Source organism: Eptatretus burgeri, chromosome 17 (assembly GCF_056783735.1).
Source record: "Eptatretus burgeri isolate ZD-2024b chromosome 17, Ebu_testis_v1, whole genome shotgun sequence".
NCBI classification, from domain to species: Eukaryota; Metazoa; Chordata; class Myxini; order Myxiniformes; family Myxinidae; genus Eptatretus; species Eptatretus burgeri.
Window position 1 is genome coordinate 20,066,194 of NC_140977.1, and position 18,819 is coordinate 20,085,012.

The 18,819-nt window shown below is 48.2% G+C and overlaps 2 protein-coding genes across 11 annotated transcripts in view; both read left to right on the top strand.

Moving 5' to 3' along the window:
* LOC147009491 (uncharacterized) overlaps positions 1–18,819 on the top strand; it is a 97,829-nt gene that overhangs the window by 26,862 nt on the left and 52,148 nt on the right. For 7 of the 10 annotated variants that reach the window (XM_085861835.1, XM_085861834.1, XM_085861845.1 and 4 more), the window contains exon 2: positions 17,597–17,788. In XM_085861835.1, coding sequence (XP_085717961.1) covers positions 17,608–17,788 — 181 coding nt within the window. In that variant the 5' untranslated portion in view covers positions 17,597–17,607. Of the gene's footprint in view, positions 1–17,596; positions 17,789–18,819 lie in introns of those variants that run through there. The other 3 variants (XM_085861839.1, XM_085861843.1, XM_085861841.1) reach the window with 3 other exon arrangements.
* The window catches only part of LOC147009492 (uncharacterized), a 170,951-nt gene that overhangs the window by 15,576 nt on the left and 136,556 nt on the right, over positions 1–18,819 (top strand). The window lies entirely within an intron of this gene.

Here is an 18,819-nt window from a genome sequence, read left to right on the forward strand (position 1 = left end):
TTGTAAATATTTGTTTGTTTTTCATTAAATGTGTTCATTTTAAGAAGATGTAGCCATGTATTTGTAGTGGGGTTTGAGTATAACCCACCCCCCCCCCACACCCCGGTACTGTGCTCCTCCACCCCTCCGCCATTGTGCCCTGCCCTCCCGCACGCATTAAAATCTCTGAGGATCAACCTGTCCGCCTCCTATTAATAAGGAACTGCTCGACCGTCTGGGGGCTAGCGGTGTTAACCGCCCGACACCACAATTTGGGTCAGGGGGGTTAACCTTAATCCCCCCTCACCCCCCACTCCCCTCTTACACCACCCACACACAACCCATGCCGACGATAACATGTTAAGCTTAACCGTCTGTGTACTTTGTCCATCCATTCGACAAACATCATGACACATTGGGGAAATTCACAAACAAAGACGATCGGCAAACCCAGTGGTCGAACTTGGCAAAGTGTCTGGAGGCAGTTTGGTTCCAGTTCCAGCAGGAGGCGACTACTCGTTCTTCACGTTAACCAAGGAAAGGAACTAGAAACTCATCTTGTTCGGTGAGGTGCATCTCAGTAGCCCTCTCTGAAAGCTTGGTGCATCCAGCAGCACCGATATGAACTCAAAATTCCTCTTTTCGGATTCCAGGGAGAAATTTGATTTGCATCTACGGCGTTCTGCTGCTATTTATCTGACGATCACAAACGCTTTTATTATCTCGTATCTGTCTCTTCACACTTTTTATGGTCTGCCTATCTTTAGCGTTTTTTTTGCTCACCTGGAACATAGTTCCGGGGAGCTTAAGGGATGGTACGTCATCCGGCTGTCCCTCTACAAATATTTCCAACCTCCTATCTGAAGCTACACATATGATTTCGATGAAATTTGACCACAACCTTCAGCACCCCGTAATGTACCAAAGATTGTTTATGGCATTAAAAAAAGGGGTTTGGGGGGGGGGGTCTTTGGAGGGAGTTTACAGGGGGGGTCCCCCAAGAGGTATTTGCTTTTTCTCCAAAACTACACGTACAGTTTTAATGAAACTTGACCACAACCTTCATCTCCCATGATGTACCAAAGTTCGTTCAAACCATTAAAAAAATCGGGGTCTTCTGGGGTCTATTGGGGGAAGGTTGCCCCCCAAAATAGGTATTTGCTTTCTTCTGAGAAACTACACAAACAATTCCGATGAAACTTGATTACAACCTTCACCACTCGTGATGTACCAAAGATTGTTCACAACATTAATAAAACTAGTACGTGCCCGTAAAAAAAAAAAAAAAAAAAAAAATTCAAACCAAGAGCAACAAACAACAACCTCACAGGCCGTTTCTTCGCTCTCGCGTGCCCGGACGTGCGTGACCCGGAAGGTCGCATATTATTCGCAGTTACGATTATACGCAATTTAGTTTTAATACCCAATTATTCAATTAGCGCCAAAGTATTTTACCTTTTCGCAATGTCGTGGCAAGGAAAAACAAAAAGAGAAGAGAAGAGAAAAAAAATTACTTCCTGGTTCGGAGCATACCAGCACTCTGATGTTACCGAAATTTATGCACCGTCTAATATGAAAACAATCATAACTTGGGGCATTGTGTTTATCTATAAATGCGCATAAGAAATCGAGAAATTATTAGAATACATGGTCATCACTATCAGGAAGTCCATACGTTGTAACCTGTAATGGCGAGCGTGGCTGAGCTTCCCTTCTCCATCGGTCACACCCACGCAGCAACGTGTCTTGTCATTGGTTTGGTAAATTAATGGCCATAACTTGGGAAGCACTTGTCCAATTAATATCAAACCTTGAAAAGGCACATCCTCAGGTCCCCAGCAATATACCTGGCAAGTTTCAATTAGATCGGACCAGCGGTTGTCAAGAAGCAGCGGTCACACACACACACACACACACACACACACACACACACACACACACACACACACACACACACACACACACACACACACACACACACACACACACACACACACACACACACATTGCTGGAATTATAGATAGATTATGGTCGAAGGGGATCGAGGAGGAGGGGTTGGGGGATTGCCCCCCAAAGTGTGTACTTGCCTTTTCCTCCGAAACTACACACACAGTTTTAATGAAACTTGACCACAACCTTCATCTCCCATGATGTACCAAAGTTCGTTCAAACCATTAAAAAATCGGGGTCTTCTGGGTCTATGGGGGGAAGGTTGCCCCCCAAAATAGGTATTTGCTTTCTTCTGAGAAACTACACATGCAATTCTGATGAAACTTGATTACAACCTTCACCACTCATGATGTACCAAAGATTGTTCATGACATTAATAAATTCATGGTCAAAGGGGATTGAGGAGGGGGGGGGTTGTCCCCCAAAGTGTGTATTTGCTTTTTCCTCCGAAAGTACACGCACAGTTTTAATTAAACTTGACCACAACCTTCATCACCTTTTATGTACCAAAGTTTGTTTACACCATTAAAAACTCAGGGTTGAAGGGGATTTACAGTTGGGTTGGTGGGGGGTGTTTACCCTGCAATTTAGGTATTTGCTATAACATTGGCTCATTGGTCGGTACATTTTTCTGATTCCGTCTCACGTTGACTTCCTCCTCGGTATCATTATTCTTCCAGGTGTGTTGCCCCTATGTTTATCTTCTCCAATCTTGATAACCGCCCCCGCACGCAATCGACAATCAACAAACTTCTTTCACGTGCCTAAACGTTTTTCCCCACATCCTGCAGAGATTCTGATTGCCAGCTTTCGCAGCCTTGAGACTGTGTATGACTGAAGGATTGAAGGAAGGTTTAACAAATCATTGAATGGTCAAATTGAAATCTCTCTAGACATGCTTTGACACGTTGTATTCTTTGTATACTAATACCATACTCCTATGCCACATATTTAATAAGGAAATCGCTATACTGTGTTACTCTCTTTAACCCATGTCATCGCAACATTTCCCCTTGCTTTCTCCAATGTTCGTCCCGGGTCTGAAGGGGACTTTGTGTGGTCAGCTCCCAATGACACATACACATTCCCACCGATTCTAATGCCATACGTATACATTGTTTCCCTACTTAACTCTACGTGTTAACTTTTCCTGCAGATTCTCTCGCTTTGCAAATGCTCAACAATTGTACACCCTGGCATTCTTAATAAAGAAACAGAGGCCAATAATTTAGGATCATTGGTATCTCCCGCGATGAGGCTGAGTCTTTGTGTCTCTCACTCTCTCACCCCAAACAGGTCAGTGGTCTTTCTGTCTTTCACCATCTCTGCTCCGGCCTTGCCCCTCCCCTCCCCCTTACTCTGTCTGAGATATGTCGTCCCCATATTTTCACAGGGCGCTCAAGTTCCGCCAGCAACCCCCCTTCAACTAAACTAAAAACTGAAAGCTTCTAAAAGCGCGCTTTGTAGAGTGCATACATCCGCTACACAATGCCTGATCCACGAGAACAGATCAGGCCCAATACATTTTTGAAATATCATGCCATATATCTTTTTTTGGTCTTCTCTCTCAATGGTGAACAATGACTTTTATAAAATATCGGATCCGTATTCAGATCTTCACTAAAACTGAATCAATTCTTCCTTGTCACACAACCAACGTGTCCACCAAGTTTCATACGAATCTGTCTTTAACTTTTTAAGATAACGTGCTCTCCATAATTTTAGCCCGATCACTCGGTGGTGGAAAAAATATTTTTCTAATATCCAGATTTGGATCTTCACCAACAACCGAATCTACCTGTACACCAACTTTCGTCAGAATTCGTCCATAACCTTTTGAGATATTCTACTATTTGTCATTTTATCCCGATCACTAAATGGTGAAAAATCGCTTTTAATATTCTCGGATCCAGAACCAGATTCGGATCTTCACCAAAATCTAATCATTTCATTCTTGACACAAACCTAAGCTCTTCACCAAATTTCATCTAAATCTGTCCACAACTTTGAGACATTTTGTTCAAAAACATACAGACAGATGAAAAATCACTCAACTGACACTTGGCAAAACAGAATGAATTAGAACGGCATTCGGAAGAGTGTTTACCTCTGCCAGGCTGAACAGTTTATGTTTTGTACCCCATTGATTGGCTGGATCTGCACCAAAATCGAATTGGCTTGTTCTTGTCACCGAACCAACTCAAATCCACCTAATTTTGTCATAACTTTCATTGATACCAATCCTGTTCAAATTTCTCGTCAATCGGATGAAAATTGAGGGTTTTAGAGATTGCACCTCAGTTGTTGAACTTTTGGCCTATGTTGACCTCAAAAATAATTGGTGGTTGAATTCAGTGAGCTGATATGCAAATCCTCTTCAAATTTCAAGTCAATCAGATAGAAATTTGGCCCATGTTGACCTTTTGGCATATGTTGACCTTTTGGCCCATATTCACCTCAAAATAGGTGGTTGAATTCAGTGACCTGATATTTAAATGCTCTTCAAATTTCTAGTGAATGGAATGAAAATTGAGGATTTCAGAAATTCGGCCTATTTTGACCTTTTGGCCTCTGTTGACCTCAAACATAGTTGGTTGTTGAATTCAGTGACCTAAGATGCAAATATTCTTCAAATTTGACATCAATCGGATGAAAATTGAGGAAATGCATAAAAGTTGTTGACTTTTTACTGATGATGACTTTTTGACCTAAAAAATAAATAGGGTTCTGTCGGACCACTAACTTCACCATTTAGTGAAGTTTTCTGAAGATCGATTTAAAATTGTGACGTGTCGGTGATTGAAGGTGAGTGGACAGATAAACATACGGAAGCGATCAACATACTTGCCGATATGTATATGTATATGTATATGTATATGTATATGTATATATATATATATTGTTACGAATTCTGGCCCGCCTGGTGTGCGAACTGCCGCTTTCCACGAATAGTAGCAGCTCGCCCACCGGACGGACAATTCAGTCGTGACCCTCCTTGGAACTACCGCCAGGAGCCAGTCACGGGTGGGGGTTTAACCTCACCACAACCCAGTCCGCATTCTATCCGTGCGAAATAGGGTTAATCGCCGAATGTCGATATACCTAAATACCCGCGCGGGTTATCTACCGAGGGGTTGCACCACGCCGCAGGTCGGCTTAGGACACGAACCGCTTAAGCGGTTCGTTCCGTGCTACAGGGATAACCGAGTGGTGTTCTTGACGGTTCAGTGATTCTTCTTTACTCGGGTGTTCAAAACCCACTACTCATTCCACGATGCAAGATGGCACTTTCAAAGGGGAAATAGGACACGACGAACGGGATACATTCAAACAAAGCACATTTATTTATATAGCACGTATGCACAGCCAAGGCAGTCATGCAATATACAGAAAAAGCATGGAAACAAAAGCAATACCACCGAATATGCTTATAGTGTACAGTCACTTAAACAGGTTCTACTTACGGACACGGCGCCACATCATTCACACAGAACAAAAGAAATGACCCCCTCATAGGCAAGGGGGTAGACGGGGTTCGTAAACCTTTATGGCCGTGGATGACCAAATGGGCCCACGAGACCGACGCTGGTTACCTGCACCCTCGTGGTGCGACGGTCGGCGAGCTCTCTCCGGCACTCTCCTCTCGTGTGTGCAGGCTTGCGCACCCGAGCTGGCAAAGCGGCGCCTCCCGTCTGTGTCCCAAGAAAAGAAGAAGCTCGAACTCACAAACTGGCTGCTCGAAGGAGAAGAACCACCACGAACTGAACTGAACACGAGCTGCGAGCTCGACGAGCAGTCACCACGAACTGAACTGAACACGAGCTGCGAGCTCGACGAGCAGCCACCACGAACTGAACTGAACACGAGCTGCGAGCTCGACGAGCAGCCACCACGAACTGAACTGAACACGAGCTGCGAGCTCGACGAGCAGCCACCACGAACTGAACTGAACACGAGCTGCGAGCTCGACGAGCAGCCACCACGAACTGAACTGAACACGAGCTGCGAGCTCGACGAGCAGCCACCACGAACTGAACTGAACACGAGCTGCGAGCTCGACGAGCAGCCACCACGAACTGAACTGAACACGAGCTGCCCGAACCGCGAAGAGAAGAGAACTCGACCCCGACCACCAAGAGAGGAGAGGGAGAGCCCGCGTGCGGTCCGCCTTGTATAACGCGGGGCTCCGCCTCCCTTCGAGAAGCTTCTCGAAAAGGGGCGTGCCCTCACTCCGACTGCCTCATGCCCCGTGTCCACCAATCGCGAGCGAGCTCCTCGCCGCTTCTCGTGCCAGCCTTGGCGGCGCAAAAACGGCGGGAAAATTCTCGCATCATCCCAGTTCTTTTCACTGGGCCTTCGCTCGACGTTTTCGGATGGTTTTTGCGGTGGAAAGAGTTGTAGCGTGCTCTGTCGGGCCAAAATAACGATAGCGAAAGAAAAACGGATATCTCAAAGGGTCGCAGCCCGGTGAACATGAAGAAATCCCTTTAAACAACGGTGGGGATCTATCTGCACATAAACTTAGCGTCATAACTGAGCTGGGGACCATTATGGTGTATTGCGAATTTCCACAGCCGTAACAATATATATATATATATATATATATATATATATATATATATATATATATATATATATATATATATATATATATATATATATATATATATATATATATATATATATATATTGTTACGGATTTCGCGCCCGCCGGCGTGCTGACGGCCACGTAACTCGAATCGCGGCACGTCGCCCACCGGACGGACAATCCAGTCGTGACCCTCTCGGACTAACGCCGGGAACCAGTCACGGGTGGACCTTTCGGTCTCACTGCGATCGAGCCAATCAGCCCCCGCGTGGGATAGGGTTGCTCGCCAAATTCGACCTACCTAAGTACCCACGCGGAGGGTAGACCGGGCGATCGCACCTCGCCGCAGGTCGACTTCGGACACGGGCCACTTAAGCGACCCGTTCCGTACTATCGGGATAACCGAGCGGTGTTATTCGTCGACCTCGACGGTTCGATTAATTATCGGGCGTATTCAGCCCACTGCCAACCCTTTACGTGAAGCAAGATGAGGATTCAATGAAGGAAATGACGAAGCGAAGCGGGAAACAGTTCAACACAAAGCACATTTATTCGCGCTGAACGGAAAGCACACATATTCAATTACACCAAAAGCACACAGAAGAGAAAAACACAATGCAATTTACACAAAAAGCAAATGCGACAATGCAGATCTAATACCGATTACACGAGCACACGGCAACACTTATACAATTTTACTTCACAGACGGCGCCGACAACACATACCCAAAACCAAGGAAAAGAACACCCTCAAAGATGAGGCGGGCCTGAGGCCGAGACCGGGTCGGGCCTACCCGTCTGATGATGTGGCGATGGTGCCCCAACTCCGCGGGCCTCGCGGACAGTGTCTGGTAGGGGGTGGGAAAAGGGGCCCCCTTTGTCGCACTATCTCAGCGCGGGGGGAAACAGGAGGGGGTTGCTGATGCTCGGGGGAAGGAGGATTTTTATTCTGTCTCGGGTCCCGCGACGAGCGTCTCCACCTCGACCAGGTCGCGCCGTCGGCCTCCCGCCTTCAGCTCCCGGCACCGACGCGAGCACCCCCTCGTCCGTCTTCGCCGCCGCCACCTCTCCACAGCTCCGCCGACAACTCGTTCCAACGCACAGCTCGTTCCAACGCGCAACTTCCTTCCAGCTCCACCGACGACTCTCTTGAACTCCAAACTCACTCTTTCCAACGCACACTGAACTCTTCCTCCGCTTCCAACTCAACTCTTCCTCCTGCGAACTGAACTGCACTCAACTTCCACTCGACTCGACTCGACTGACGAACGCAGTCGTTTTTATAAGCCCCGTGGCTTCGCTCTCTCATCTTTGACCCTCTGCCTCCGACCTTTCACCTCGCTCCCCATTGGCCCGAGAAAAAGTGGGCGTGAATGCTTTTTGATCCATGAATTTGCATATAGCGACCGCCCTCCAACGCCCTGGAGGCGGGGCCAAATCGCCCCTCGCTCACCGATTGGACGGAACAAAAGTGGGCGTGAGTCGTTTTTGATCCGTTTTTCTGCGGAAAGTCCGCGATGCTTTTGAACACGCTGCTCAGTGCGCGCTCTACACGAGTCCAGCATCGGTGCCCACGAGTGGCGCGAGATGACGGTGATGCGATGGTGGCGAGTTGTGACGGTAAAGGTCGTGGCGGTTGTGGTGAAGCGGCGTTGTGGTTGGTGGTTGTTGTGATGGCTGTTGAGACGTGGTTGGTGGTGGTAATAATGGCGGTTGGTCCAAAATAAAGATAGTAAAAGAAAAACGGCTATCCTGAAGAGTCGCAGCACGCATGAATGACATTTATTCCCTCTAGACAACGGGTTTGGGCCTAACCACACATATACTTACCGAGATATCTCACCTAAGGGACCTGAATGGTGGTTTGCGAATTTGGTCAACCACAACACTACCCCCTCCCCTTTTTACAGACTCGTCCCGAGTCGTCAAATTTTCGTGTGCCATCATGTGTAGTTTTCCCCTAGTACATTTTACCTACGGATCCCTGAGTGCGACATTCATGGTATTCGTGTCCCCAAAATAAATAACCTGAGGGCTGCGTAACTACCTAAACAAACTCACTCACACGGACGACTTAAATAAAATTGCCGGCGCTAAGACAAACATGCCGGGGGGGCGCACTCATATTTACAGTACATCTTAACCTTAACTTACAAATTTTACACTAAACCATGGCCCAGGATCAATGAACTCTGCAAAAAGAAAGCAGTTAGCAGGGAGCCAGGCTGCTCGCATGCAGTCTCTGGCTCAAAACAATTCAGGTGACAGGGAACATGGCTGGCTGCTCACACGCAGTCCAAGGCCTTCCTTTTTGAACTGAACGCAGTGAACCACAACGGTGCATGGGCTGCACAACGCAGTCTCCGTGCCAGCTCAAGTGGCACACGCAATGAACACAAGGAATGGATGGATGAACACAAACACGGTGCACGGGCCGCCACTGCAGGCCCGTGATGTAGCTGCCAACGGGGCAGTTCTTGCAGCTTGCAAACTGTTGCCTTGATCCTGGCGCACATGGCAATGAACAGGGGGGGGGGGGTAAAGCAAAAATTGAACGGGGGCTGGTGAACAGGGTCAGTGGGCATGGCATGGCAAAGGCAGCAGGCAAACACAGCACGCAGAAGAAGGCCGCTGCAGGCAAACACAGCCGGCAGATGAACTGGCCGGCACAGGCCTTGAAGAAAACAGCTGCAGACGATCCGGCCAGCACAGCAGCTGCAGACGATCCAGCCGGCACAGGCCTCGCAGCAAAACAACAGCTGCCGATGAAGTTGGCCAGCCTTTGCCGTTCCGTGGAGGTTGGTGGAGGGAGTGCGGTGGTGCTGGCCACTTGGAAGGCGGGCTCGGACCTACCTACCTGTCTCCCTCCCACCTATCGCCTTTGCCTGTCACTGTACATACCCACTCCCTTAATTTGTCAAACCCCAATTTAGCCCCAACTTATTTTTTTATTATTATTTATTATTATTATTTTTTCTTTTACTTCCCCACTATAAATCGTCCCCTAACCCCCTGTACTGTCCTTGTTCGGCTAACCTATCCTGTCACCTAGCCTACTCCCAACCCCTACGTTCCCTTCCCGGAGGGGAATAAGGGAGAGCTCGCGTCCTGTGTCGAGGCCCAACTCAAGCCTCAGAATGGCCTCCCCAGAGTTCGGCGATCTATAACCAAAGTGGGTCCAGCGGCCCACAACGAGAGCGAGGGGATGGATGGTGCGGAGGGGTACACTTCCTAATCTACCCTATCCATTTAACTGTTAACTACCCCGGGGCTTTCAACAAGCGCCTCGCGCTTAAACTATTGGTTCTAACAACCCAGATTCCCGTCGCCTGTGTTGGTGTCCTCACAATTTCGGGCCTCGCCCCCCAATTTTCTCTCCGTGCCCTCACACGGTCTCATGGCTGGGACACGTGGCTCCCTTTGGCAGGCACGACCCTCTGCCGATTCTCCCGCTATGGCACCCCCGGGCACTACACTGCCTCCGAGCCTACCAGCTCCCTAAACACCGGGGAGTGCCCCCCATGGCACCTCCCCTGAAACGCACACGTGGCAGGCTGGCTTCCCAGGCCCCTTTCCGAGGGTCACCCATGCCCATAACACTGCCCACGCAGCTAATGGCGCCCCGGGCCCCCGCACCAAGCAGGCGCACCCGTGCCCACTACGCTATCCCGGCCCCCCATGGGCCCTTGGCCTACCACGGCCGACGAGCCTGGTGCCCGGGGTACCCACTCAGCGATACTCACCTTTCGCAGCCACGCTCCCAGCCCGTCAACAGGGCTCCTGCACCCCTCCAAACGGGTTTCGAGCCTACACTCCCACCAACAACAAAACGACCTCCATTTTTCAATTTGACTAACCCAGCTAACTCACTTTACTCTGACCCCGGGGTCCCTTGGGCGGGAGTCACTCCTCCCCCCAATCACTCATCGCACCATGCATTCCCCATTCGCTCCATACACACAGACCCGCTGGCCACACTCACTCAACAAGTGCTCACCTCACAACTCACCAACCCTTCAACACACACACCGCTGAACTCTGCCATCCTTCTAACTACATCCCCTAACTAACTCGTGCTCCCACGTCGTCCCTTAAACTACAGCACGTTCCTTTTAACACTACGTAGCTAAACTACGTCCCCACTACACATTCACAGGTCTGTCACTGTCTCCAAATCATCAAAAATCATTTTATTTCCCAACCTAAATCTAGCTACAATCCCTCTAACTAATCCATTCCACGGACTCCATGAGGACTTACCCCTGCCCCATGAAGTCGGTCTAACTCAGCTAACCCTTCCCCCTAACTAGTTTCCATCCTGTGCCCAGGTAAGGGGGTCTTCCACCCCTTGCCCAGGAGTCCTGTGCACCCAAAAGTGAGGCTTGCTTTTTTTTTTTTTTTTTTTTTTTTTTTTCATGCGCAGCACCAGCGCGGCAACTCGCGCACTTTGCACCTGCCCGTGACGTCATGCAGCTGCACGTGTTCCTCGTCCCTCCTTTGACGGTACTATCCGGCAGGGATACCCCTCCTGCCGGATTCCAACCCCACGTGCAGCCATGGTGTCACCGTGTGCATAAAAAAAAACACAAGCCCCACGTCTCGAGGGGTTCCCCACGCGAACACATGTGCTTTGCCCGTTGGAGCTTAGCACACACGATCGCGTGGAGAACCCGTCCGGTCCAAATCCGTAATCCTGCCTAAACTTTGGCCGTCCGCGGGATCGGCAAATCCACCGCTGGCGTTTCCGGACCGAGACTTCACTATCGCAAGCGAGCACGTGGGGGTCTCGTGCGTTGCACAACACGGACCTCGTGCTCACTGCTGGGTGAACCCGGCACGGTCCCCGAAACAACTACAGCGCTACTCGGCTTTCTTTCCTTACATGTCGCCGTCGTCGCCATTCGACCCACGCACACCTGCGTGTTACGACGCTCACACTCCATTCCATTACATTCACACCGGGAGACGCGGCTGCGTGCTCCCGCATGCCAACCGACATCTCCCTTACATACCGCTCTCTCACACACACGGTCTCCCTTACACTCGGCCGTTCACTCACGCATGCTGGGGCACTCACCCGCGGTGCCTCATCCACACACCGTGCCTCACTCACACACGCGGGGGCACTCAACCGCGGTGCCTCATTCACACACGCGGGGGAACTCACCCGTGGTGCCTCATCCACACTCCGCGTGCTGGGAAGCACGTACTCTGGCACCATCGCCACCACACCACTCACACACGGGGTCGCTTCCACACACGGGGACGCACTCACACCTTGCACCACACACACAGGGACAACCACACTGGGGATTCGTGTCCCCACAAGGGTCTCCGGGGCCTCTCTACCCCCCAAGCTCTCCGTGCCTCTGTCCACAGCACTCCTCCCCTCGACCTCGCAAAGCACGACTGAACTCACCTGGTCGTGACTCGCCTCAAGGGGGCAGACTCCCTCCCCTTGTTCCTGGAGGAGGCCATCCAGCTGCTCGCACCGGGCCTCCACCCAGTCCGCGAGCTCACCCCCATTGTCCTCCACTACCTCCGTGTGTGTGTGTGTGCGTCACTTACCCCGTCTTCATCGTGTAGTCTTCCCTCTATTTTTTCTGTCTCCCGTGTCTCTATACATTTTCTCTCCTGGTTCCTTTTTTCTGTCTCTTCCTGGTTCCTTTTTCCTTCCCATCTGAGTCGTTCTTTCTCTCTGAGCCCCATTAGCTGTTCGTTCTCCCTCCGTAGCTCCTCAATCTCCGTTGACTCCAATCTCGCTCTCCGTTTTAGTTGTTCAATTTCACACTCATATAGTTGTTGTTTTCTCTCCCACTGTTCCTCCTGCTCTTTGTTTTCCAATCTCATAGTTTCTTTCAATTGGCTCATTTCCTTCCTGTGTTTCATTCGCTGTTCTCTCATTACTCTTCCTCGTTTCCTCTCCTGTCCTTCCTTCTCCAGTTTCATGGTTTGCTTCATTTGGTTAATCTCCTTTTTGTGTTTCATTCGCTGCTGTCTCATTACTCTTCCTTGTTTCCTCTCCTGTCCTTCCTTCTCCAGTTTCGTTGTTTGCTTAATTTGGTTAATCTCCTTTTTGTGTTTCATTCGCTGCTGTCTCATTACTCTTCCTAGTTTCCTCTCCTGTCTTTCCTTGTCCAGTTTCATGGTTTTCTTCATTTGGTTAATCTCCTTTTTGTGTTTCATTTGCTGTTGTCTCATTACTCTTCCTTGTTTCCTCTCCTGTCCTTCCTTCTCCAGTTTCGTTGTTTGCTTAATTTGGTTAATCTCCTTTTTGTGTTTCATTTGCTGCTGTCTCATTACTCTTCCTCGTTCCCTCTCCTGTCCTTCCTTCTCCAGTTTCATGGTTTTCTTGATTTGGTTCATCTCCATTTTGTGTTTCATTCGCTGCTGTCTCATTACTCTTCCGAGTTTCCTCTCCTGTCTTTCCTTATCCAGTTTCATGGTTTTCTTCATTTGGTTAATCTCCCTTTTGTGTTTCATTTGCTGTTCTTTGTCTATCTCCTCGTACTCCAGCCTTTCTTTCAATTGGTCAACCTCAGATTCATGTTCTTTTTGTTTTCTATTCCATTGTTCCTCTCGTTCTTCCCTCTCCAATCTCGTTGTGTCCTTCAATCTCCTGATTTCTCCTTCCTGCTTCATTCCTTGCTCCTTTACTTTCTCCTCGTATTCAAACCTATTTTTTTCCTTTTGTCGTTCAGTTTCAAATTCATACTCTTTCAGTTTTCTATTCCACTGTCTCTCTTGTTCCTCCTTCTGCAATCTCGTCATTTCTTTCAACTGACTGATTTCTTTCTCCTGTCTCATTCGTTCTTCCCTCATTACTCTTTCTTGTTCCTCATTCTTTAGTCTGGCCTTCGCTTCCAGCTGTTCGATCTGTACAGTGTGGTTTCTTAAAGTTTCATTTTCCGTTCTCTTCCTTTCCTCTTTTAACACTCTCAGTTCGTTTTGTAGTTCCCTCTCTTTGTTTTGGTGTTTCTGTAACTCAGAAACTTTCTTTTCCAATTCTTTTCTCATCTTCGCACCCTCCGACCTTGCTTTGGCTTCGAACTGTTCTTCCGGCTTGCGCTTGTGGTTTTCTACCCGTCTTCCCAGTTCCTCTGTCTCCGTTTTTACCTCCAGTCCCAGCTTATCAACTCTCTTCGTCATGTCTTGAAGTCTTTTCTCACACTCCACCGTTTCGACCTTCAATCCCTCCTCTGTCTCCTCCTGGCTTTCTTTTAATTGGTTTTTCGCTTCGAGTGCGTTTCCATCCATTTTTTTATTTTCCATTTGTTGCGTATTTCTCTTCATTTCGTTGTTCCTTTCTTTCATTCCGTCAATTATGCTCTGCGCGAGTTCCATAACGTGCTGCATTGTCACCTGCCCTGGCCACTCCCACTGACTACATTTAGTGGTGGAGTTATAATAAAAAAAACCGACCAGATGAAGGGCATCGATGCATTCCCAACCTTCTGGTACGGGTTTCTCTTGCACGGTGATCTCGTCCTGAGCCATGGATTCTACATTACTATTACACATACCTAATCCACCCGGCACCCGCTCGCCTTGAGACGCCATCTTGCCTCTCTTAAAGGGTTAATTTAGCTCGCTCGTAATTTGGAGGGAATCGGGGGTCGCTTCTCTCACCCCTGGACCGATTCCCGTGAATTTAATTGGAGACAGGAGAGCCCGTTTTCCCGTTCTCCGTTACCAGTGCCGTGAGGAGGGCGATGGGTTTATATCGCACGACCTGACACCAGTGTCGCGGATTCGCGCCCGCCGGCGTGCTGACGGCCACGTAACTCGAATCGCGGCACGTCGCCCACCGGACGGACAATCCAGTCGTGACCCTCTCGGACTAACGCCGGGAACCAGTCACGGGTGGACCTTTCGGTCTCACCGCGATCGAGCCAATCGGCCCCCGCGTGGGATAGGGTTGCTCGCCAAATTCGACCTACCTAAGTACCCACACGGAGGGTAGACCGGGCGATCGCACCTCGCCGCAGGTCGACTTCGGACACGGGCCACTTAAGCGACCCGTTCCGTACTATCGGGATAACCGAGCGGTGTTATTCGTCGGCCTCGACGGTTCGGTTAATTATCGGGCGTCTTAGCCCAGGACCAACCCTTTACGTGAAGCAAGATGGGGATTCAATGAAAGAAATGACGAAGCGAAGCGGGAAAACAGTTCAACATAAAGCACATTTATTCGCGATGAACGGAAAGCACACATATACAATTCCACCAAAAGCACATGTAAAAGGAAAAGAAACACAATGCAATTTTACACAAAAAGCAAATGTAAAAGCGAAGACACAATGCAGAGCTATCCGACTACCGAGCACACGGCAACACTTATACAATTCTACTTCACAGACGGCGCCGACAACACATACCCAAAACCAAGAAAAAGAACACCCTCAAGGATGAGGCGGGCCTGGGGCCGAGACCGGGTCGGGCCTACCCGTCTGATGATGAGGCGCGAAGTGGCGATGGTGCCCCAACTCCGCGGGCCTCGCGGACAGTGTCTGGTAGGGGGTGGGAAAAGGGGCCCCCTTTGTCGCACTATCTCAGCGCAGGGGGAAACAGGAGGGGGTTGCTGATGCTCGGGGGAAGGAGGATTTTTATTCTGTCTCGGGTCCCGCGACGAGCGTCTCCACCTCGACCAGGTCGCGCCGTCGGCCTCCCGCCTTAAGCTCCCGGCACCGACGCGAGCACCCCCTCGTCCGTCTTCGCCGCCGCCACCTCTCCACAGCTCCGCCGACAACTCGTTCCAACGCACAGCTCGTTCCAACGCGCAACTTCCTTCCAGCTCCACCGACGACTCTCTTGAACTCCGAACTCACTCTTTCCAACGCACACTGAACTCTTCCTCCGCTTCCAACTCAACTCTTCCTCCTGCGAACTGAACTGCACTCAACTTCCACTCGACTCGACTCGACTGACGAACGCAGTCGTTTTTATAAGCCCCGTGGCTTCGCTCTCTCATCTTTGACCCTCTGCCTCCGACCTTTCACCTCGCTCCCCATTGGCCCGATAAAAAGTGGGCGTGAATGCTTTTTGATCCATGAATTTGCATATAGCGACCGCCCTCCAACGCCCTGGAGGCGGGGCCAAATCGCCCCTCGCTCACCGATTGGACGGAACAAAAGTGGGCGTGAGTCGTTTTTGATCCGTTTTTCTGCGGAAAGTCCGCGATGCTTTTGAACACGCTGCTCGTCGCGCGCTCTACATGAGTCCAGCATCGGTGCCCACGAGTGGCGCGAGATGACGGTGATGCGATGGTGGCGAGTTGTGACGGTAAAGGTCGTGGCGGTTGTGGTGAAGCGGCGTTGTGGTTGGTGGTTGTTGTGATGGCTGTTGAGACGTGGTTGGTGGTGGTAATAATGGCGGTTGGTCCAAAATAAAGATAGTAAAAGAAAAACGGCTATCCTGAAGAGTCGCAGCACGCATGAATGACATTTATTCCCTCTAGACAACGGGTTTGGCCCTAACCACACATATACTTACCGAGATATCTCACCTAAGGGACCTGAATGGTGGTTTGCGAATTTGGTCAACCACAACAATATATATGTATGTATATATATGTATATATATATATATATATAATCACTATCAATTTGAGAAATTAGTCCGGTGTTGACTTTAAAATTCAATGGTGGTTGAATTTATTTACCTGATATGCAAATCCTGTTCAAATTTAAAGTCAATCAAATGCAAATTGAGGATTTTAGAAAGTGTTCCTAAATTGTTGAGCATTTGGCCTATGTCGACCTTTGGCATGCGCTGACCTCAAAAATAATTGGTTGTTGTATTCAGTAAGCTGACATGCAAATGGTCTTCAAATTTCAAATCAACCAGATGAAAATTGACAATTTTAGAATATTTGGCCCAAATTGCCCTTTTGGCCGATTTTGATCTCAAAATTAATAGGTGGTTGAATTCACCGACCTGAACGGCAAAATGGTCTTCAAATTTCAAGTTAATCAGATAAAATTGACAATTTTAGAAACAATTAAACAATTTGGCCTTATGGCCTATGTTGACCTTTTGATCTACGGAAATCTCAAAAGTAATGAGTGGTTCAATTCACTCACCTGATGTGCAAATCCTGATGAAATTTAAGTATTTTAGAAAATCTGGCTCAAATTGGCCTATTGGCCTTTGTGGACCTGTTCGGTCAACCAAATTTTACGAAAATTCAATGCAGAATTTTCTTAACAGTGGGTTCCTTTTTATTTTATTACCTGAAAGCCAGTAACATGGGGGATCTGTCTACATATTGACATGCATGTGCTGCATGGATTACATTTGGGCAGAAATACTCCTTCATACACATCCCCTGTGCTGTGTGTTAGGCCTTCTCATTAACCTCTGCCATCGAAGATGGATGGAGGTTACTGTTTTTCACCCCTTTCTGTTTGTTTGTTTGTTTGTTTGTGAACAATATTGCAGAAAAACTCTTCGACGGATTTCGACGAAACTTGGTGGGGGGCGGGGGGGGTTAGGTATGGTCCAAGGATGCCATTAGATTTTGGACTTGGTCCCCCCCCCCAAAAAAATTGTTAGAGAATTTTTTTTTTTTTTTTTACATTTCTACATGTTTTAAGTGATTTCCACCCCCCCCCCCCCCAAAAAAAATGTTGGAGAAAAGAATTATCAGCCCTGTTGACATCATATTTAATGAATAAGATATAAGGTTCACTTGAGTGACCCAGCAGTATTGGCGGCAGAGGTTTTGCACTCTCCCGAGTGCTCCCCCTCTAGTTATTGAATGTCTTCATCATGAAATTGCTGAACAGGCTCAGATTTTAGGTAAGTATCTAATCTTTTTGATTGTTTTATATGTCAAAATTTACATCAGCATGCAATACAATTAGAGGATTGTCTGAAGAACCTGCACACGTACAATTTATATTTGGGGATATCAAATGATGCGGGTGTGTGTGGGGTGAATATTTATAGTGATGCAACTGGTTTAGGCAGAGGATAGTCTCAAGTTTAGAGGTACTTCACATGCAGGTACTGTGTGGGATCAAGGTCCTCAGGTTGGAGCAAACATCAGGGATGGTATGTTTTCTGCCTCTTTAAAGGTTCACCCACAATGGATGCTCAAGTTGGTTGGAAGGATTCCTGTTGTGAGCAGCCGGAATCGGAACAGCTGACCATGTTTGGGTGTGGAATGAAGGCTGAAGAGCTGCAAGGATCTTCTGAGATTCTGCAGATTAAAATGGAGGACGTGAACTCCTGTGGTCTGGAAGAGGAGCAAAGTGACCAGCTGAATGGTGAGTTGTGTGATCTACATCACTTCTGATGGATCTGTGTTTGCTTAGTGCCGAGGTTTTAATGTTTTGAACATATGACAGAAGCTTGTGGGAGACCGAGAGCAGAATGGAAGGGAATAAAATGGGAAGGGGCAAGAAACAACAGCTGAGTCGAAGTGAGAGTGAGATGAACGTGAGGGGAGAATGACTCATGTGGGTGAACAAGCTGCACACAAGTGGAATGAAACACAAAAGTGTAAGGGGAACATGAGATGAAACACTAAAGTATGAGTACGAGTAAAACACTAAAAAAAAAACAGATGGCAACAAACAACGAACGAAAAGAGGTGTGGGAGAGGTGGAACAAAAAAATCACAATGTCCTGGAAAAAGGGAGCACTTTATTTAGAATGGGGTCATTTGGAGTGGAAGATGTCATGTTTTTGGATGGTGGATGATATCCCAGATCATAATGGTGAACAGCTGTCTTGAACACCTGGAGTGGAAAATGTAATTGAAGAGAATGTGGAAGCTGTTTCTGTAGGTGACAAAAATGAAAGATTGGAGGCAAGCAGTGATCATGGATTTCCATTGTCCTGCAAAAGTATTCACCCTAAACCAATAATGCCACATTTAGATGAATTATGAAGACACCATTTTTCCAAATGAATTTTTTTATTCTTCAGTGAAGAGATCAAACAAATATTCCACCCTGAGGTCAGTCCTTGGTGGAAGCACCTTTTGCAGCTGAGAAGGCTGATTGGTCTGTAGTTGCAGGGATCTGTTTTTGCACCTTTTTATGCAGGGCAGTAATGTTTGCTGATTTCCAAACACATGGCAGATGGCCTTGAGCAAATGAGAGGGTGAATGCAACAGAGGGACGATGAGCAAGATCAGAGGAGCAGGTTTATCGGAAACACGTGGGCTGATGTCGTCTGGACTGGTTGCAGAATCTGAGTCGAAGAGTCGAAGAATCTTCAAGTCTCGTCATAAATGTTCAATGGGGTTCAAGTCAGGACTTTGGGCCTCTCAAACATTTATTTTCTTCTTATT